The sequence below is a fragment of the Callithrix jacchus genome, chromosome 6 (genome assembly GCF_049354715.1).
Source record: "Callithrix jacchus isolate 240 chromosome 6, calJac240_pri, whole genome shotgun sequence".
Taxonomy (NCBI): domain Eukaryota; kingdom Metazoa; phylum Chordata; class Mammalia; order Primates; family Cebidae; genus Callithrix; species Callithrix jacchus.
Genome location: NC_133507.1, coordinates 126,460,950 through 126,481,707, shown reverse-complemented (window position 1 = coordinate 126,481,707; position 20,758 = coordinate 126,460,950). Strand labels below are relative to the sequence as shown.

Sequence of the window (20,758 nt, the reverse complement as noted above, 5' to 3'; positions counted from 1 at the left end):
CATTCTGACACCTGGAAGCCATACGACTGACAAAATAGTCCCACACTTCCTCCATCTGTTTTAATAATGCTGAACCACAGCATTTATCATCATCGACTTTATCAAGACTAGATTTTGCTGACAACAGTTCAGTAGAATTCTTCCAGATATAAGTACTTCTTAGGGAGTAGCAAATGACTATTAATCCCTTGGCCTTGTGGGCTATTGAACACATTCAAAAAGCTGGCAAATATTAAGGACCCAGTCTCTGAGCACACAGCATAAGTGAGAAAAGGTACAGTGCTACACCTCACTCAGTGATGTGGAAGTCTTGCTTAAAAGCTATTTCTGACTTTCTGTTTTGAGACAGGGTCTCACTTTGTTGTCCAGGCTACAGTGCAGTGGTGTGATCTTGGTGATCTTGACTCACTTGCCTCTACCTCTTTGGGCTCAGATGATCCTCTGGCTTCAGCCTCCCAAGTAGCTGAGACTACAGGTGTGTGCCACCATGCTTGGCTAATTTTTTTTTTTTGAGAGATAAGGTTTCACCAAGTTGTCCAGCCTGGTCTCAAACGTCTCGGCTCAAGCAATCCACCAACCTCAGCCTCCCAAAATGCTGGGATTACAGGCATGAGCCACCACGCCAAGCTGTATTTCTGATTTTGACAATGTAAATGCTGGTAAGGGGCAATGTCTCTGTGCCTCACTTTCATCTTTAAAATGAGATAAATGGAAACTAAACATAGTTGCTTTGTGACAGTTTAAGGATTTCTTTCCTAGAATCTGTGAAATTTCTAACTTGAGTCCAACCATAGTAGAAGGGTGGCTGCTGGAATATTGTCCATGTAAGGGGTCAATGGAACATACCTTACGCTACAGCCTCCAACAGAGGTGGTAAGAGAAAAGGAAGACGGGAAATGGGTATAACTGCAAACAAATACCAACATCCCAATCTTTTAAGCCTCTCAAAAGTACCTCTTGTGCTACGTGTCTGAATCTACAAGTTATAAGGTGGCTTATTAAAATTTTGAGCACAAATTGAGTGTGGAAATTTTAAAGCACAATCGAGCTGGACCTGAGAAAGTCAAGTACAATTTGAGTTTACCTAAATGAATCAGGGGTAATTGAGTTGGGTAAGTACATTGCACTCAGCACTGGCCCTTTGCCAAAATGAGGGGCACAGGGCCAAAAAGGTACAAATCAATTGGGCTTAAAAAATGTCACAGAATATTTTTCCCAGAACAAGGAATTGTTCACAGACTAGGAGAGATAAAGTTGAAAATCTGATCACTGGAGCCAGTCAGTTATAGCCACTAACTTCTCCTATAGGCTTCAGGTTTTTAATAATGAAACCACTATTCCAATGGTTCTCAAGATTGAGTGAGCACCAGAATTACCTGGAAGCCTTGTTACAAGAGATTTTTTTTTTCTTTTTCTTTTATTATATTCTAAGTTCTGGGGTACATGTGCAGAGCGTGCAGGTTTGTATAGACGTGCCATGGGGTTTGCTTCACTCATCACCCCATCATCTCCATTAGGTATTTTTCCTAATGCTATCCCTCCCCTAGTCCCGCCTTCCTCCCCCTGACTCCCCCGACAGGCCCCATTGTGTGATGTTCCCCTCCCTGTGTCCATGTGTTCTCATTGTTCAACTCCCACTTATGAGTGAGAACATGCGGTGTTCGGTTTTCTGTTCTTGATGACACAGATTTCTAAGTCCACCTCTAGGGTTTCTGGTTCAGTAGACTGGAGGGAGCCTGGGAATCTGCATGCTTACCAAATCCCCAAGTGATACCAAGACTGGTAGCCTGAGACCACACTCTGAGAACCATTGTTCTAACAAATTATTGCAGACCAAATTGAAGCATTTAAAATACTTTAACACGATACTATAAAAATACCTCTAAAATTTAAATTGTAACATGATACTTATAGCTTTCATAGTCTTTACAAGTAAACTGTACAACTAGACTGTGCAAATATCATCATGGTAACTTAAATCACTGAAGCTGTCATTTACATGCAAAACTATCCTAACCCTCGCTGTCTCACATAGCTGTAATCAGAAATTGCTATTGCTCAGATATCTGAGAAAAACCCTGCATATATATTTTTAAATTTGGTTTAAAATAATTGTTCAGGATAATAATATACTGAATGTAGATTAGATACAGATTAGCAGTAATGGCTCATTTAGCAATACCTTTCCCAGCGTTTTATATCATTAGCTTTAGTAATATGTAGCTTTCATTCATTCAGTCAACAAATATCCACAGAGCATACATTGTGCTCTAGGCATAGGAAATAACAAGGATTAATATTATTTGGCACTCATGTGCCAGCAGCTTCACACAGTGAATTCTCACACAACCTTACAAGGTAGGTGTTGCTTTTATCCTCATTTAACAAATGAGGAAATTGAGGCACTGAAAGGCTGAATGAAATTGCAAAGCAAGGAATCATATCCAAGCCATGAGATTCCCAAATGTGGCATCTTAAGGACAATTTCCTTATATTTCTTAAGGTCTACTGGAGAAATTATAATATTGTGTGATTTGGGGGCATGCTAAGGTGAACCCTTAATATGGATGGAAAACTAAGTAAGGTTCTATAAACTAGACCTGGGGGCTCAAGGAAGCTTTGCCCAAGCAAATGACTTATAGGTAGCTATCTTAAGGAGTTCTGAGATAAAAGGGAAGGGATAAGTGTTCTCTCTTTCAAAGATGAAGAGTTTGGAATGGCTAGACAGTAGGGGGAAGAAAAATGCCGAGGCTCAGTGGCCCATGAAAGAGCTTGGGATTCAAGAAAGTCATAAAACTCTAGGATAATAATAATTGTTTTATCCTCCAAACCAGCAATGATATCTCAACACATAGAAACTCAAAACTTTGGAAGTATTGATATTTCTCACTCCTTCACTCCCACATCTACCAGTTGCTAAAACCAAAGTTTTCTACCTTGATTTTCTTCTCTCCATTCTTAACAGGTGGAAAAATCTAACTTGTGCACTTAATATCTCTCATTGAAATTAGCAATGATTGTAATAACAAATAATATTTTTTCTATCCTATTCTCTATGCTCTATTGTAACCTTTTATATGCATCTCATTTAATCCTAACAACTACTATCCTGGATAGACACTAGTCTAGTCCAGTCCCCATGTTAGGGATGAGGAATAGAAGCTCCGAGAGATAATTTCATCAAGGCCATTTAATCAATGAGTGGTAGAGTCAAGGCTCAACCAAGGTGTGACTGATTCCAGGTCCCAAGCTCCTTACCAGTACCCTCTAGTGAATTACAATAAGCTCTTAATAGATAGCCCAACATCACTTTGCTCCTCCAAACTTATTCAAAATAGCACTCCTTCTCATGTTAGTCTTCGGCTCAGTAATCTGTCAAACTGGGCTGCTTACTGTCTTCTTGGTATATTTTGTACTTTCTAATCTCTGAGTGACTGAAGATAGTATTTTATTCCCCCATGTGGCTCTGCATTTTGAAATTCTATTCAATCCTCAAGTCTCTTTTTCAAATACTGTCATGTTCTTGAAGGTTTTCTTGGTTTCTGACATTCTTTGAATCTCTATAACAATTTATTTGCTTACTTGATCCACTTATCACTCTTCTTTTCTTTATGGGCTAGATTTCCTTGAAGACAGGACACATCTTCAGATAAACCTGCTAGCTTTACCTCTGGAAGTTCATGTTGCAGAGCCTTGACCAAGATTCAGCACATACTGGTTGAATGAAAATGCAGTAAGAAGAAAATGGAATTTTTATCTATCTGCCTCTCTGTCTGTCTATTATTTATTTATTTGAGATGGAATCTCGTTCTGTTGTCCAGGCTGGAGTGCACTGGCACGATCTCAACTCACCAAAACCTCCGACTCCTAAGTTCAGGTGATTCTCCTGCCTCAGCTTCCCAAGTAGCTGGGATTACAGGTGTGCATCACCACGCCTGGCTAACTTTTGTATTTTTAGTAGAGACAGGGTTTCACCATGTTGGTCAGGGCTGGTCTTGAACTCCGACCTCAGGTGATCTACCCACCTCAGCCTCCCAAAGTGCTGGGATTACAGGCGTGAGGTACTGTGCCTGGCTGAAAATGGAAATTATTGTAGGGAAAAGCTGAAATGGAAACTCTATCTTAACAAGGACTTCCTCTTAAGACATGAACTGTGTTACCTGGAGATTACATAAAAAATAGCAATATACTTTGGATTGTGCACAAATTATTTAAATTCCAAAACATGTCTTGTGCACATTAGTTTAGGCAGAAAAATCATTGGAAATTATTTTTCAATTTCTGCTACTTATCCACAAATAACTGCTATGATATTCATTCTTCCTTAAGTATCTTAGTTAATTAAGCATGGAATCATTTGAATCAAATAGCCAAAGGGAATGAAATAATATATCAGTTAAATGAGGTTCATCTAAGATTTCAAACTAAAATTCTATAATGTATGATGCTAAATAATTTGACATTTCAAGATATGAATTTTTTACTTAATAATAATAAAGAGTAAACCATGAAGAAGTTAGAACCACATCTCGCATGCTAAGGTGGACACAGAGAGGTAAATATGACAATGTTGGACCACACTAAGCTCAGCAACTGAGAAGGAGGGCACCACATGTGTGTGCATCATTTTTTCTCAGAAAAAGCAATATTCCTAAGTGAAGGTCAAAGCAGTGTGACAAACATGGCTAGCTTTTGGTTTTCAATCATGCTAGGGAAGAAAAACTTGATTGCATGAAATATAGTTAATCTCACTTGCAGAGGCCAGCATCAAATAGCAGGCAAACATGGCAGGTAGAAATTATAAATACATTTGAAAATTTTTTTAGCTCATTTTACCTACCAGGAATTGCTATGATTTTCAGGATGATTTAGAAATAAGGCAGCAGGTCAGAAAATGAAATGTTAAAGAGGTTAACAAAGAAAGGGCAGAATCTTCCTTTCTACCCAATAAAGCAAGAAGACATGCACATACATACACATGTATATGAACATACACAACATAACTTTATCCTTCTCTCTCTGGTTCCTAAAGAAATGATGCCATGAAATTCATAGAAAACTGTCAGTTTCTCAGGTGCTTTTTTCAGTGGAAATACGGCTTTATCTGACACTTTACATAAGAAAGAATGAATTTCAGGTATCTGAGATAGAAAAGAACTTACAGGCCACATCTCTTACAGAACTGACCAAACAAAACACTAACTGATGGACTAGCATAGTTTTCGTTTCAAGTGTAGATGCAGACACAGCAGTTTAACCTTCAGATTCTAAAATCTATTACCAAAACTGATCTCAAAATACCTTTAGCAAAAATGTTCCTTATGTGAACACATCTTCAGTAAACTCTCACCCAGTCAGGGGCTGAGGACATTAAAGGATCTTTCAGAATGGGATTCTGGAAAGATTACCTTTGAAACACCATTCTTTAGGTAAAGATACTAGAAACAGCTAAATAGTTATAATATTATCATATAAATTCCCCTTACTTGATTTTCAACCTGGTCTACCCAGATGGAAAGAAGGTTGGCAAAATATGCTGCTAAACTTGTGATAATCAATTACTCAGGAAGAAGGACATGAACTAGAATGTAAGAGTTCAGCACAGTTCTTTTAGGTGGCAGGTCAAGAGAAATGGCCAGGAAATGGATACTATGGCCTTAAGAATGACAGAGATTCACATCTAAGAGATAATTCTATACTGGGACTTCCTGTATGACTGCTGACCACATGCTCCCTTGGCTTAAGTGTTGAGGCTCCACAAGAAACTAAGATAACAAGGAAGGAAGGAAGATTTAATTGTCAGAAACTAGGCAGTGCAGTGCTGCTAAGACGTTACAGAGCTCACAGAATGGCAAGGATTAACAAAAGAGGACAGTTTCTCAGAACAGGAAAACAATAAACACAGTTTGTTTTCTTCAAAAGAGATAGAACAAGACAAAAGCAGGAAGTGCTGTCCTTCCTCCATCCTGCCAGATTTTCAATGGAAAGTCAAGTGTGTACATCAATCATAAGGAAGAAGAGACCAAAGTGATATCACCCTCAATTTTTTAAAAGGAAAACACAAAGATGCAGCACATAACACACTTCTTTATTTTGCCTTTTCAAACAGGTCGGTGCATGCCACACTATGAAGTAATTCCCACTGAAATAGCCCAGCACGTGCCAAACATCACATTTCTTTAAACTTTCTGTATGATTCTTGCCTCTTGGTGCTCGAGGCAGGCATTTGGGCTGGAAGAAGAGTGCTGTTCCTTATTTCTCCAACACAAAGATTCTGGTTCCACATGACTTAGGTGCTTATAATCCCCAAAGGCCCTATGGTGACAAAGAAAATTCCACATATTTGGCTGGTTGACTGTCAACTGTTTTTGAGAGTCTAGATATTTGCTAGAAGGTTCTAAAGGAATGAATACTTAGCATACACCCTCCAAATTTAGAATAGAACTAGAAACAATGAGAACAAATAATTTACTTGTGCTCATAATCTCCCAGTTGCACAGTTAACTTAATATGCTCCCTGGTGGACTTAGACTATGTCATTCTGGGATAGAAATGAAATTTCACTAAATTCCATTAAATGAGAGTGAAATAATACATACAGCTGCCTCCCTTACCAATTTGATTGGCTATAAAAATGTTGTTTGTAACTCAGTATTTTGGATCCCAGAATACTTTATAAAATAATGAAAAATAAAACAATCATTGTTCAAAAATAGTTGTCAGTCCCAGGAAAGCCTGCACATATCTATCTACCCCATAATATATCTAGAGTATAGAATTGTATTTACACTACTACAGAAGTGGTCAGGTATTAGAAAGAATAATTATAGCTAACATATTTTGAGATGAGGACAACAGCCTTTGAGTGATATTCTGAACTTCTCCACATCACACAGCTAGTAAGTGGTGGATACAGAAGTTGAATTCTGGGAGTTCAACTCCAGAGATAATTTAAGTGTTATTCCATTTGCTAACTTCCAGATGTAATTGTCTTTGATGAGGAATGAATTTGGAGTTTCAAACTGGGATAAGATCGGCATCCCTTATCTGGGGGAAGGGCAAAACTTCTAGGAAGAAGGTATTAACTGTAGAGTTAGAAATTCTATGGGAGAAGGTTATGAGGAACTACTAGACAGAAACTGAGGGCTCGAGGGCTTAAGTTCCTAGTGGAGTTCTCTTGTCGGGTTCTTTTGCATGCTTAGGGGCTGGCTGAAATATTTCTGTTTTTATGCAGGGTTTTATTTCTTCCAGGACCACAGTTCAACAGAATGCACAGTCAAAACTTCTTTCTTTCCGCTCGTATCTCTGAAATAAGCACATAGTTCCACTGAGGTTTCTGGAGAGTTTTTATTTCTAGCAACCTAAAAATCAGACGAGAAATGGAAGAGCTTCTTGCTGCATCCACATCCTGCCCCCTTTTTTATTATTTATTTTCACTTTGACCCTTGTAGAGAAAGACCAAAGTCTTTAGATAAATAAAAGATTGAAAGAAGGATCCATCTGCATTTTAGAAAATAAAATCTAGACTCCAAGTTCCTGCATCATTTCTCTAGAAAGTATGAGGAAAAGAGACATACATGTAGGATTCTGCCTTTCAAAGGGTTGAGTATCGTGGAGTCAAGCAGAGAAATAGAAATGGGGACTGTATTGGCATGACTCAGATAGCTCTTTTTCCTTATTTTCCCTATTACAGATCTTCCCAGAGTACACAATAAGGAAAGAAAAAAAATGGGTAAGATGATGGGAAAGAGAAGGAAAGGGAGAAAGAAAATTCCATGCCAAGGAAACCTGGAGGTGAGGGAAGCTTTTGGCAGGTATTAAGGAGAATTAATATATAAGACAGGTGATTTGACAAGGTTGTAGGCTGAAACGTATATATAAATACACGTGACAGAACAGTAGGATTGGAGAGACAACTTAGAGCTTGTGTAGTCTTATTTAACCTCATTGGGGAAACTGTTTCTAGAGCATCTTGGACAGTTGGCGAAGCAAGCTCTGTTTGAATATTCTAACTAACCCATTTCCTTCTTGGACCAGTCCATTAAAGTTCTCATAACATTATCCTCTTGCATCCATTTGTTTTGGAACAAGCTCAATGATGGCAGGGAGTGAGTCTTAATTATTCCTGTATCCCTACCTAGAACCTCCAACTTTGTACACAGCAGATGCTTAGTAAATGGTTGAATTAATGCATAAGTAGATTAATAGGTATAAATTGACTGAAGAAATAGATCAGGTCTACTTTCCAATCCATACAATAACTCTTTACATATCTGACGATAATACCATGTCTCCTAAAATTTCTCTTCTTCCAGTGAAATAGCCTCATTTCTATCCCCTAATCCTTACTGTTCCGATAACCTAACTCAGGGAACCTGCATGTGCCTTTCTCAATTCTTTTACAGATTCAAAGGAAATAACAAGGGGTAGATAAAAGTCCTTTTATCACATTTGTTTCTATTTGTTATTAGCTGTAAAATCCCTTTTGAATTTTCTTTCTTTTTTTTTTTTTTTTTGAGCTGGAGTTTCGCTCTTGTTTACCCAGGCTGGAGTGCAATGGCGCAATATCAGCTCACCGCAACCTCCGCCTCCTGGGTTCAGGCAATTCTCCTGCCTCAGCCTCCTGAGAAGCTGGGATTACAGGCACATGCCACTATGCCCAGCTAATTTTTTTTTTTCTATTTTTAGTAGAGACAGGGTTTCACCATGTTGACCAGAATGGTCTTGATCTTGACCTCATGATCCACCCACCTCGGCCTCCCAAAGTGCTGGGATTACAGGCTTGAGCCACCGTGCCCGGCTGAATTTTCTTTTTTGTTTTGAGACCGAGTCTCGTTCTGTTGCTCAGGCTGGAGTGCAGTGGTGCAACCTTGGCTCACCATAACCTCTGCTTCTCAGGTTCAAGTGATTCTTCTGCCTCAGCCTCCTGAGTAGCTGCAACTACAGGTACACACCATCATGCCCAGATCCTTATTGCATTTTTAGTAGAGATGGAGTTTTACCATATTGGTCAGGTTTCAAACTCTTGACCTCAGGTGATCCACCCGCCTCAGCCTCCCAAAGTGCTGGGATTACAGGTATAAGCCACTGTTGAATTTTTTTCTATAGCCTTCTTAAAAGCATGATTTCAATACAATAAATAATATGTATTTATTGTAAAAAAAGAAAATGAAAACCTCTCATAACCAGTATCCCAGATACATCTGCTTCTAGTTGTTAACAAGTTTTAAAATGTAATTTGATGATACTGCACACATAATTTTATACCCTACTTTTAAATATAACATCAGATGATGAACATTTTTTCATGCTATTATCAATTTTTCACAGAAACCATTTTAAGTACTTCTGTATTTTACTGCTAAGCTATCTAGTTATTTATCTAACCAAATGCCTTATGGTTATACAGGACCCAATATATCACTGCAATAGATAGGACTTCGGGGGAAAAAATCAATGTACATGAATTTTTTCCACATCTTCAATCATCAGTTTAGGACAGATTACTAGAAGTCTAGTTACTAGGTCTAAGGCTATACATTTTTAATAAGGCTTTTGAACTCTTCTTTCTCAAGATACCTATCCCAGCCCTCAAGAATAGGTTTAATACCTTTGTTCTATGTTATCATGGCACTCTGCATTTTTTCTTCATAATCTTCATCACCATTTTGAATACTTGGCTATCTTTTTATTTCCTGTTAGACTGTAAACTTCATTAAAGTAGGTCCGCAAATTATTTTATTGACAGTGTTTTGCCTAGGGCTTAGCACACAGCACATACTCACTATATATTTTGTTGAATTAGCTGCATACTGTTGAATAGTTGCTTATTGCTAAAGGGGTTTGAATCTGTGCCCCAGAAGCACTGTTTACATATATGCAACTGGCTGTATCAATGTTATGAAGGTGTGATACCCCAAATGGGGTAACATCCTCTTGATGTGATTCAACTTGAGTTATGAATGAAGCCTGTGATTTAGAACTCATTTCTCAGCCATAATGAATTCATTGAGTGCATTAAGCTCAGCATTAAAAATACAGGGAGACTAAGATCTGAACATTACCAACTCTCGGGGCAAAAAATGTCCTTCATGGCGGGCAATGACCAGTGATGCTGTCTCCCCCTGCTTGGTGCTCCTGAGCATGGCCACGAGCTCTTCCTGGGTTCGTCCAGTGATGTCTCTCCCATTTACCTAACGAATAAAATCATATGAACAGCCACAATCACAATACTTGTTATGTCCTTCTGCCCTAAATAGTTCTTGAAAGTAAGAAGCAAATAGGCTCCCATACTTGATGAAGCTCTGGAAAGATAAAAACTAAATACATGGGCAAAAACCAACAGCTCCCAATAATGCATCATCATTATAATGCTAGATGAACTCAGAGTCAATAGTTAGTATCAGCAGTTTCTCCTAAGACATCACATTCTTATGTGGGGAAAACTGGACTGACAGGTACCAGAAAATGATTCTGCTATGGGTAGAAAGCAGATTTCAAAGGCCTATCTAGCACCATTTTCTGCCCAATTCAACAAGAAGAGTTGAACCATGATCACAAGGCAAATTTCTCTGGAAATATAAATCTAGCAATAGAATCCTAAAATTTTTAAGCATATTTAGAAAATTATAGTCACTAGATTATCATAGATTATTGGAAATTCTAATTTGGAGCTACATTAGTCATTTGGTTCATCTTCTTCCACTATCTAGAACCACATGAAAAGCGATAGTGTTGCTTTTAACAAAGATGATTGCTTCAAAGGTAAACTGGCATCATATAACTATCAAGAAGATAATGTCCTCAGAGAAAAATAAGTGAAAAAATAACAACCCTCTTGCTTTTGGTATCCCAAATATATCTCTCTGCAAAATCCCATACAGCTGTTTTCATTGCTATCCTAGCACATATGATAGAGATCTGAAGAAGGCATAGAATCACTTCAGATACTCTGGCTTGTCCCGGCCAAGTCTGAAGAGACCATTACAAAGGCTTTTTAACTTTTGACCCTACCTGAATATATGTTAAATTCTTAGATTCAATTCAAATTTCATAGTAACCCTAAGAGGTAGAAGTAAGAGAGGGAAGATCAGAAATGGTTTTCATTATCACTTGGCCCCATATCACTGGCCTTATGAGGGATTTATGAAGTTAGGTTACCCATTAACCAGTTCTCTACTTAAAGTTCTTGTCTATAAGTAGTAATTTTTAGTATATATTAGGTTCAAAATAAAAATATTAACATACATACATATATTTCAATGCCATTAAATAACATTATTGAAATGCCAAGAAATATTTTCTTACATCTATTAATTCTAATTCTTACCTCCAAAATTCTGTCTCCTGATTGTAGGCGGCCATCTTTTACTGCTGCTCCCTTTGGTAAAATGTTTTTTACAAAAATGGGACCAGGACCGTGTATGGAAGAGTCTCTGGTAACCACAGTGAAACCAAGTCCTTCAGGGCCTTGCGTATAAGAACAGGAAAATGCATAGTCATCTTAAGTATGAGTAATATTATATTTAATCTTACAGTAAGATCTACCTAATTTAGACTAATATAGAATCAGTAAAATATTTACATTCTGGGACATTTTCAACATGCTTCAGTTATTCAGTTTTCAAATCAGATTATAGTTTCTGACAGGTCATGATGGTATCCAAGTGAATTTAGGGCCCAACATAGATGCCTAACACTTTGGCTTATTCAGGTTCTGGAAGAAATGTACATGTTATCCATGTACCCAGGAGACTGATTTCTCAGTAAACCATAACCTGACTTCATACTTTCAGAGAAGCAAAAGGCCATCTGACATAAGTTTTGTCAGCCTCTTAAATGAGCTGGACAACCTGTGGCTGAGCCCTCTTCTGTGTCTCAATCCCTCGTACTGCTGCATCCCACTGTCTGGTCAGCAAGCGTCTTGCTGTTCCTGCCCTGTTCTCTCACATCTTCAGTTTCTCCCTTGCCATGTATTTTTCACTTTATCTAAAAGTATGCTCAGATTTCTCTAACCTGAAGGATCCTTACTTCCATCTTACTGCTTCTTCAAGCTTCCATCACCAGTGACCTACCCATGACCATCTTGTTGGTCTAGCTTTGATGATTCCCACCATTTTCTTAAAATTAATTCTTTGGTTTTCATGTCTTTATTTTCTGATTATTTTCCTACCTTTGATCACATCCGTCACTGTTGCTAAATCTTACCCATTGTCCTCTCATGTAGACACAGATGTTCCTCTCAGATCTGTCCTGGACTAATTTGTCCCCTGACTCCCCTGCCTTGGCCAGTTCCTGGATCCAACTATATCTCCCAGCGAAAGAGACCTAATCTCTATGGCTCCAATCTCTCTTTCTGATGTCAGCTTCCTAGATTTCACCATGTACATTTCAAACTTCACTCTGTACCTCCATCTCCAATCCAGATCCTGACCTTTGCAAATATCCTCATCTACTTAAAATTCTAATTTCTAGAAATGACATCTCCATTATGCAACTTTCTCTGGCTGGAAAACCTCAGCAGTCGCTTTAATTCCTCTCTTTTTTTCCTTCCTACAACGAGTCATTTATGAAGGCATGCCTATTATGTTTCCACCGTTAGACAGATGCAATGCACCCATTACTTCTCTTTTGTTGCTTGGCCTTGTCTTCAGTGTATCTTTTTGCTGTCAGGTTAATCTTCCCAAAGTACAGATGTGATGTCATATCTTTCATTTTTGCATTCAAGGCTTTTTAATGAATTTTTAAGGTGATTCTTTGTCTGATTCATTTCTCGATATCCAAAGCACCCAAGCCTGTGTCTTACACATAGTTGGGTCATTGGTACAAAAATGCAACTGATACATTTAAATAAAAAAGAACCTAATTGATAAGCACACTGAAGTATATTTATGCCTACTAGTCAGTGTATTTTATTCCCAGAATAGAATTCTTATAGGTGAATGAAATTTTGATCAGAGAATCTTTCCAGAATCATTTCCATACCCTAATTAAAGATACATTATTTGTTTTTGAAAGACCCTAATAGTTCTTCTAAAACTACTTTGTGACCATAAATTCTCTATTAATTCAGTCAAGAATCTGTAAGATCTTGGTTTTGAATTGTCTTGAAAAACACAGAATTTCAAAAGGTTGCAGTGGGGGAAGGGAATACCAAGCAGAGGTTACCAAATGAACAAAAGCACAGAAGCACATGAATGCTTATGTATGTGTGTATAATACTGCATAAATATGCATGTACACACACAATCTCTTCTCACTGATCTATGCTTGAAATGGATAGAAAAGTTGAAAAAGATGAAGAAAAGATTATACATCCTTTTGAAATTAGGTATGTTTTAAATAAATGTTTGTGATGTCAAAACTTAGTAAATATTACATATTTGCTTTCTGAGGAGTAAAATTTTTGTTGTTATAAAACAACATGTTGTTTTCTAAAAAACAACATGCTTTTTGAACATGGTCTAAAGCATGCTCCAAGAATCACTAATCATGCTCAGAACAAGGACAACCGAATTTCAGTGCCTATTTAGTATTAAGTTGTAATACCATATTGCTCTGTTGATATCAGGTTTGCAATGATTTTTTTCCACTCCCCAACATGTCTTTATTATTTTCTTGTTTAAAATAATCTATACGCTCTGAAGAAAAGAATAAAAAAGTACTACAATTTCAAGAAATTTAAGTTACCGAAGTATACACTTAAATCTATTCTTTGATACAATTAAATGAAGGGCGAATTAACTAAATTAGCCTTAATGCATTTCTCTTAACCAATTTTACTTGTTACAATAATAGAATGCTATTAGGTATAATTTAATAATTACCTTTCTTTAGGTCAATCTTAATTTTCTTTGCATTTTTCTTGCTGCCAAATCCCATGAGAGGGGAGAGTGAGGGAGAGGATGGTTTTCCTCCCAGTCTTGGTACTCGGGGACTCTTGCTTTGTTGCAGGGAAGCTGATGCATCTGTTTCAGGACTATCAGTTCTTGTGAGATTTGCTGTCTTTATTCCCGATTTTCCATGGACAGGAGGCGGCACTTTTGTTTTCAAAATGCCATCACTGTTACCAAAAATATTAAGAGGTCCAATGACTGATTTTTCATACTGTTCACGGTTTTGTGGAGGAAGCACGTGGAGGAGCACACTTGGGGATCTCATTGCCTGGCGGAAGACATCCTGAGCCCTGGAAAGAGAGTTGATAAATGTATGAGTACCCTGTATTGAGGTGTAGCATCTTCTAAAGTACCCCAGCAGGGTGACAACCAGGAGCAGCACAGTGGCCAATCATAGGAGACATGATCAATATTCCTACCAGAATGACTTTGCCGTAATAGTCACTACTTACTACTTGCCCACTAGGTGCCCCTGCACTGGGTTATACATGCATTATTACCATGCATCCTTCTCTCATTTAACAAGCATGGTAGGTAGGTATAATTAGGTTTCATTTCACAGACATGGAAGTTGAGGCTGAGAAAGATGAAATAATATATCCAATGACCCACAGCTTTTACATGTTTCTAACCATGAAAATCTAACCAGAAGTAATTACTGAAGTGAATATAAAAAGCAAAATAGGCCAGTTGTGGTGGCTCATGCCTGTATTCCCAGCACTCTGGGAGCCTGAGGTGGGTGGATCACAAGGTCAGGAGTTCGAGACTAGCCTGGCCAAGATGGTGAAACCCTGTCTCTATTAAAAATACAAAAATTAGCCAGGTGTGGCAGCAAGTGCCTGTAATCCCAGCTACTGAGGAGGCTGAGGCAGAGAACTGCTTGAACCCAGGAGGTGGAGGTTGCAGCAGTGAGCCAAGATTGTACCACAGCACTCCAGCCTGTGGGACAGAGTGAGACTGTCTCCAAAAAAAAAAAAAAAAGGCAAAATAATTTGATATTTTGGATTAGATTATTAGTTAGGTTTCTTTCAGGGCATCCTTCTCAAGTACAGGTCTTCTCCAACATGGGTTGTGTTACACGAGGTCCATTTTGACACCCATGTTTGCTCATGGAGATATTTTGGCAAGTGTCTTGGCTGTGCCTAAATGTCTCAGTGGAATTTCAATGTGACATGCATCCTTCCTGTTCCTCTAACATAGAGCACCTGTGTTTTTCACTTTTATGTTCCAGTGCTTTGTGTTCGTACTCAACATTTCCTCCCCATGCCTCCCCATACCCTGTGCCCAGGTCAAACAACTACCTTTCCCAGTCTTTCTTTCCCAGAAGACATAAATGAAGGCGTTAAAGGGAGACTCTTTAGAAGAGGCTGGTTCAGTAGAGAGACAAAAACTTTTATTGTTCTCCTGTTTCTATTCCCTATTTCTTGAAAGTCAGAGGTGACTGAGGCGACTCAGTAGCCATCTTGTACCCATGATTCCACTGAAGGATAGTAGCCACATGGTGAGAGGGCAAAGCAGAAAGTCAGAAGCCACCTGACTCACTGATGGCTGTGCAGCTGCTGCGCTAACCATATAGTGACCTCCTCCATGCTTGCTTGTTGTTAGGAAAAATTAATGTTAATCTTGTTTCAGCTTTTATTTCAGGTCTTTGTTCCTAGAAGCCACAGCACATAATAACTAATCATAATCTCAACTGCAATCTGATTCCCAAACCCTACTGCCCACCCCCCTTTCTAAAGTGCTTAATTCCTCACATTGCTAGGGGAGAGGGAAGACTTCACATAGGCCACCTAACTCCTGTGGTTTGTGTCCCTTTGTTATTTTTACTTGCCTAGGAATGAGTTTCTAGGCAACTCCATACTAACTCTATACTAAATTTTTATGAGCCTCAGTTTCCACTTCTGTAAAATGAAAGTCATAATGACTGCCATGCATAACTATCAAATTCTTGTAAAAAAAACACAGTAGTATATTTAAAAAGTCGCTACTACTAATAATTATAGTTTTGTCTCTCATTCATTGTTTTAACACAGTAGATTCTTCTAAGGCTTCATATCTTTTCATAATTAACAGCCGATACCCACTTTTCCTCTACCCACAACCACTCATCTTCGTTCACATATACAGTCTTGACAACTAATGCCCAGAGAGAAGATGTATTATGAGCTGCTTTAGTCAGAAGAAAGAGGCTGCTGATGACTACCAAGGAATATGAGGACTTGGTCCCTTGGTCTAGACTCCCACTGCAATGCCAACATACATTAAAAAAATGCATCAGATTACTATACACTCTAATTTTTGGGTATAGAAAGTGATTCCCTTAACATTTTCACATGCGGAGAGATAATTTCTTAAGGAAGATGGGTTTTGCTTTGTTTTGTTTTTTTAAGATGGAGTCTCACTCTTGCTCAGGCTGGAGTGCAATGGTGTCATCTCGGCTCACTGCAACTTCTGCCTCCGGGTTCAAGCAATTCTCCCGCCTGAGTAGCTGGGATTACAAGCATGTGCCACCATGCCCTGCTAATTCTTTTTTGTATCTTTAGTAGAGATGGGGTTTCACCATGTTGGCCAGGCTGGCCTCAAACTCCTGACCTCATGACCTGCCTCACCCTCCCAAAGCGCTGAAATTACAGGCATGAGCTACTGCACCTGGCCAGGGCACAGTATTTTAATTTTTCTGTTTGTTTCTATGATTCGGTGAGTCCTCAGACATCTCTCACAGATTTTTTTTGAGTTTAAGGAAGACTCCTGACACCAAGTAAGTTAATTAATAAGCTGAACTAACAGTCTGTGAAAAGAGTCATTAAATACCAGTTTAACTGACCCATAGCCCAAGAAAAACAAACCCATTCAACGTTGCCCCAGTCAGACAGCCAGGAAGGAAGGCTTGTGATTTCTGTAGTTTAGCATTCTCAGACCCGCCAGAGACATGTGTGGGCCACCTTTGAGTATGCTAACACATAAGAAGCATTCAGAAATGGATGTCCTGAATCATTCGAAGGGAACTGACTAGAAATTATATCTACTATTTTGATCACAACGAGTTCAGTAATGATTATAACCATAATAGCGAGCAACAAAGCAAATCAAACAGTGAAAAAATGCTTACTGAGCAAAGGTTTTGTCTACGAGGTCCACATTGTTGATTTTGACAATACATTCATTTTCGTGAAATAGTCCCTCTCGCTTGGACCTGCTGTTTTCTTCAATGCCTCGGATGAAGAGTCCTAGAATCCTAAATGAAAAATTTAGATTGAAATGTAATTACTAAATAATAAATGCTAATCATTTCTCCACTTCCGACTGTTCAGAAATACATATTGATTTCTAGTTACAAAAGAAATTATGCTTTATATTCAGGCAACTGTTCGTTATTTAAATCTCTAATCAAAAAAAAAAAAACAAAACACTACAAGAGAAAAAACGCTTCTAGATAAACATGCATAAGTTCCAATATTAATCTCTGGCTTCATTTCTCATGCTTGCAGTAAACTTAGAAAAAGGCTAGTTTAGTGGAGTTGACACCAAAGACTCCTGGTTTAGAGAAGGGCATCACATCGGACTGTATTAGTAAGTCTGAGTTAGGGCCAACATGACAACTTGATGAGAGAACATTAGGTATTCACAGTAACTTTTGCAGTCTTACCACCTATTTCAATAATTTGCATTTTAAGCTGAAAATATGAATAAGTTAAGATCCATTTCTTAGGGTTTTTGGCCAGTCTTAGCTCAGTAAGCATTTTTTTCACAGTTTTATTTGCTTTGTTGATTCCTATCATGGTTATAATCATTACTGAACTTGCTACGATCAAATGCAAACATTTAAGCTCAGATAATATTACTCAGTTTAGAAGGAAGCTGGATCACATTTGTTAGTGCTACCAAATCAAGTATGTGTGTGCTGTTTTCTGTGTGCTTAGGATGGAGTATGAGACAAAGCCACAGGACCAGGACCAGGTAACTTCGGTATATATTTGGAATAAAGCTGAAGTCCAAAAACTAAAGACATCAACAAGCCTAGAGCCTTCAAAGATTTGAGAGCTAACTGGATGGGAGATTAGCGCCACACACAGGGGCTTTGAACAAACAGCTAATGAACTTAATCTGATGGACCTGGAGGGGGGCATCCAGCACCCCCAGCTTCTGAGCAGGGAAGCGGCATGATGAAGGCATGCTTTGGGAAGAGTTGTCTGAAATTTCAACCAAGAAGAGGCTAAATTAGAGAGGACACCAAGGGGCTTCTGGATTTTTGTGGCTGTAGCATAGGATCAGGTGGGTTAGAAGAAAAAGAAAGAAGAGAGAAAACTGTAGCCATAAGAATTAAAATGTGTGTGAGCACACGCATGTGCGTGTGTGTGTCTGTACATACATACACAATTCTATTTCTATATAAACCAAAACTAAGCCAAAAACGGTAAGAAATGGATCTTAACTTATATATATTTTCATTATTTCTTATTTGTGGGAATTTCCTTCTCCGTGTGATGTGACAGAGCTTAGCTGTGTCCCAAGAGTAAGAAAGATAGATATGCCCTGCAAGAGGAGTCTGCTAGGTTTGGAGGAACCGTGATCTCCACTTTATCAATCCTCTGGTTTTCCTACGTTGTCACTCTCCTTGTATAAAAACCACATGTGCTATGACAAAGTACCTTTGCATTAAATTTCAACTCTAAATAAAACATGAGCACATTTTGTGTGTAAATAACAGGGTCAGCCATAGAAAAGGGCAATCTATAATGCAAGTATCAGAGAAAGCAGTCCTCCTGTTTGGAGTGGCCATGGAGTTGAGCCTCTGCCCCCTTAATGAGCTCCCACTATCTCAAGACATCAACAGGCATGGCAGTGATATTTGGGTCTCTACTTCAAAAATGTTAAATGAATACAGCAGGCTGCTGCTGCAAGAGAGAGAACAGCACACGGTCGTGCCACCTACTGCAGGGAAGGCTCAGGGCCATAGGCACAAGTGTGTGGTGACGTCTTGTGGTTTTCTAGTTCTAGCAGGTTACCAAATTCATCATATACTGTATGACTATAATCTTGAAACACAGTATTAAAAATTGAACTATTTGACACATTAAAAACAGATCAAAATTGTGGGTTTTTTCCTAAATTAAACAGCATCCTAAGGGTTCACATTCTGGATTTTTGTTAGGGTGGATTCACCATAACTTGATCCATTAGGAGGCTCACATGTGGTTATAAACTTGTTTATGTAAGTGATATTTTTTTAACAAGCATTCAAGTCTTCCTTTAATTTAATTCAGTACATCATCAGTCATATAATGTTACTCCCTAGGATTTAATTTCACATTTTGGGAGATGAATTAATTCTTTCAGGCCACTGGGTTGCAATTTAGCTGGCATATTACAGCTGGAGTATGCTATGTGAACCTCACTGATCTAAATAATCTAACTTTCCATGAAAAATTTATTGACAGAATAAGCCCAACTGTAAAACCCATGTGTCAGAGGTAATTTTGGTAAAATGTAAAACTGACTGATTTTATTAGTCTGGTCCCTGGCAACAGACCACTTCTGCCCTCTCTGCTCCATGGAAGGGATAGATTCCCTCCAGTTTGATTTCATCCAGACCACTATGAGAAGGCTCAGAAAACAATATCTCATTATCGTCTTTGCCCTAAACTGGTAAGCTGTGGTAGCTGTCTCATCTGGGACAGACTCACAGAATTTAAAGATTAATGCTGTCAAGGAGTTATAGGCTGAGACTAACCAGTTAATTTGCATTGATGAGCAATGATAAAGGATGCTGAAATCCATAGCCTCACAGAATTAGAGGGGTAACAATTCTTCTTGCTCTTCTAATAATCATTTAGGCACTAACATCTTCTCCTTGCCCTCTTCCTGTTCTTTTCTCAATGTCACACAGCCTCAGTGACTCTACAAGCTTAGCATTTTTGTTCAAACATCTCTTCTCACAGTCTTTATCAGCCTTCATCCAACCTTCCTCTTTCTCTCTCATGTTAGCTGTTTTCCCTATGAAACAGAGGCATATTATGCTATCGGTACTAAAACGAATTAGATTTCATGTTTTTAATTCACACAAGAAAACACAATGATTTTAAGAATATGAATAAAATTAAGTTGCTTTTTAGTTGCAAGAACTTTGGGGTTTTTTGTATGTTTGTTTTGTTTTTACTGGGAAAGCCAATGGCCCTCAATACAAGCAGCATTAAGCACCCCCTCTATGACGGTATCTAATGAATTCACTGAAGCTTTATCTAGCAGAGCAGCCACTATAATTTGCTAAGGATGATCTAACTTAGATTAGACTTCTTATTCAACAACAGGTGTGGAAACATTTTTGTAAAGGAAAAAAAAATTAAAAAAATACATTGGAGGCAAAACGAATTACAGTAATCTTAGAAAAAAAATTGAATGTAAATTCTAATTTAAAATAATGGCACAAACCAATAAACGGAAGGAAATTAAGAGCAAAGTATACCACTATGACCTTAACGAAGCCCCTGTGCTCACACAGTGAAACCATATGGCAGTATGAAGTCAGACACTTGTCTGACATGCTCAATACACAGTTGCATCTAGACACATGGGTTGAGTTAAGTATGCTGTTTCAGCCTGTACTCATTACTTCTTAACTTTTATTGGCTCATGTCTCTACTTCCATAGTATTTTTAATGTTTTTAATTAAATTTCCTTTCTATAATACTGGTGGATAGCAAATAATAATAATAATAATAGAACTATTTCATCAAGTTACTGAACAGTCAACCATGAACTTATAAAAAAACTGCATTTCTGAATCAGGCTTTTTGGTTTTAGCCAAAATAATCATCATGCTGATGATTTACACATTCATACATTATGGGTTTTACAAGGAACTT

General features: G+C 38.2%; 1 protein-coding gene across 6 annotated transcripts in view; it reads right to left on the bottom strand.

Annotated features, from left to right (window-relative positions):
• PARD3B (par-3 family cell polarity regulator beta) overlaps positions 1 to 20,758 on the bottom strand; it is a 1,139,106-nt gene that overhangs the window by 530,014 nt on the left and 588,334 nt on the right. For all 6 annotated transcript variants that reach the window (XM_002749672.6, XM_035305418.3, XM_008999274.5 and 3 more), the window contains 4 exons: positions 17,005 to 17,130; positions 13,827 to 14,185; positions 11,330 to 11,469; positions 10,065 to 10,193 (listed from right to left, as the gene is read on the bottom strand). In XM_002749672.6, the coding sequence (XP_002749718.3) occupies positions 10,065 to 10,193; positions 11,330 to 11,469; positions 13,827 to 14,185; positions 17,005 to 17,130 (754 nt within the window). The remainder of the gene's footprint in view (positions 1 to 10,064; positions 10,194 to 11,329; positions 11,470 to 13,826; positions 14,186 to 17,004; positions 17,131 to 20,758) is intronic.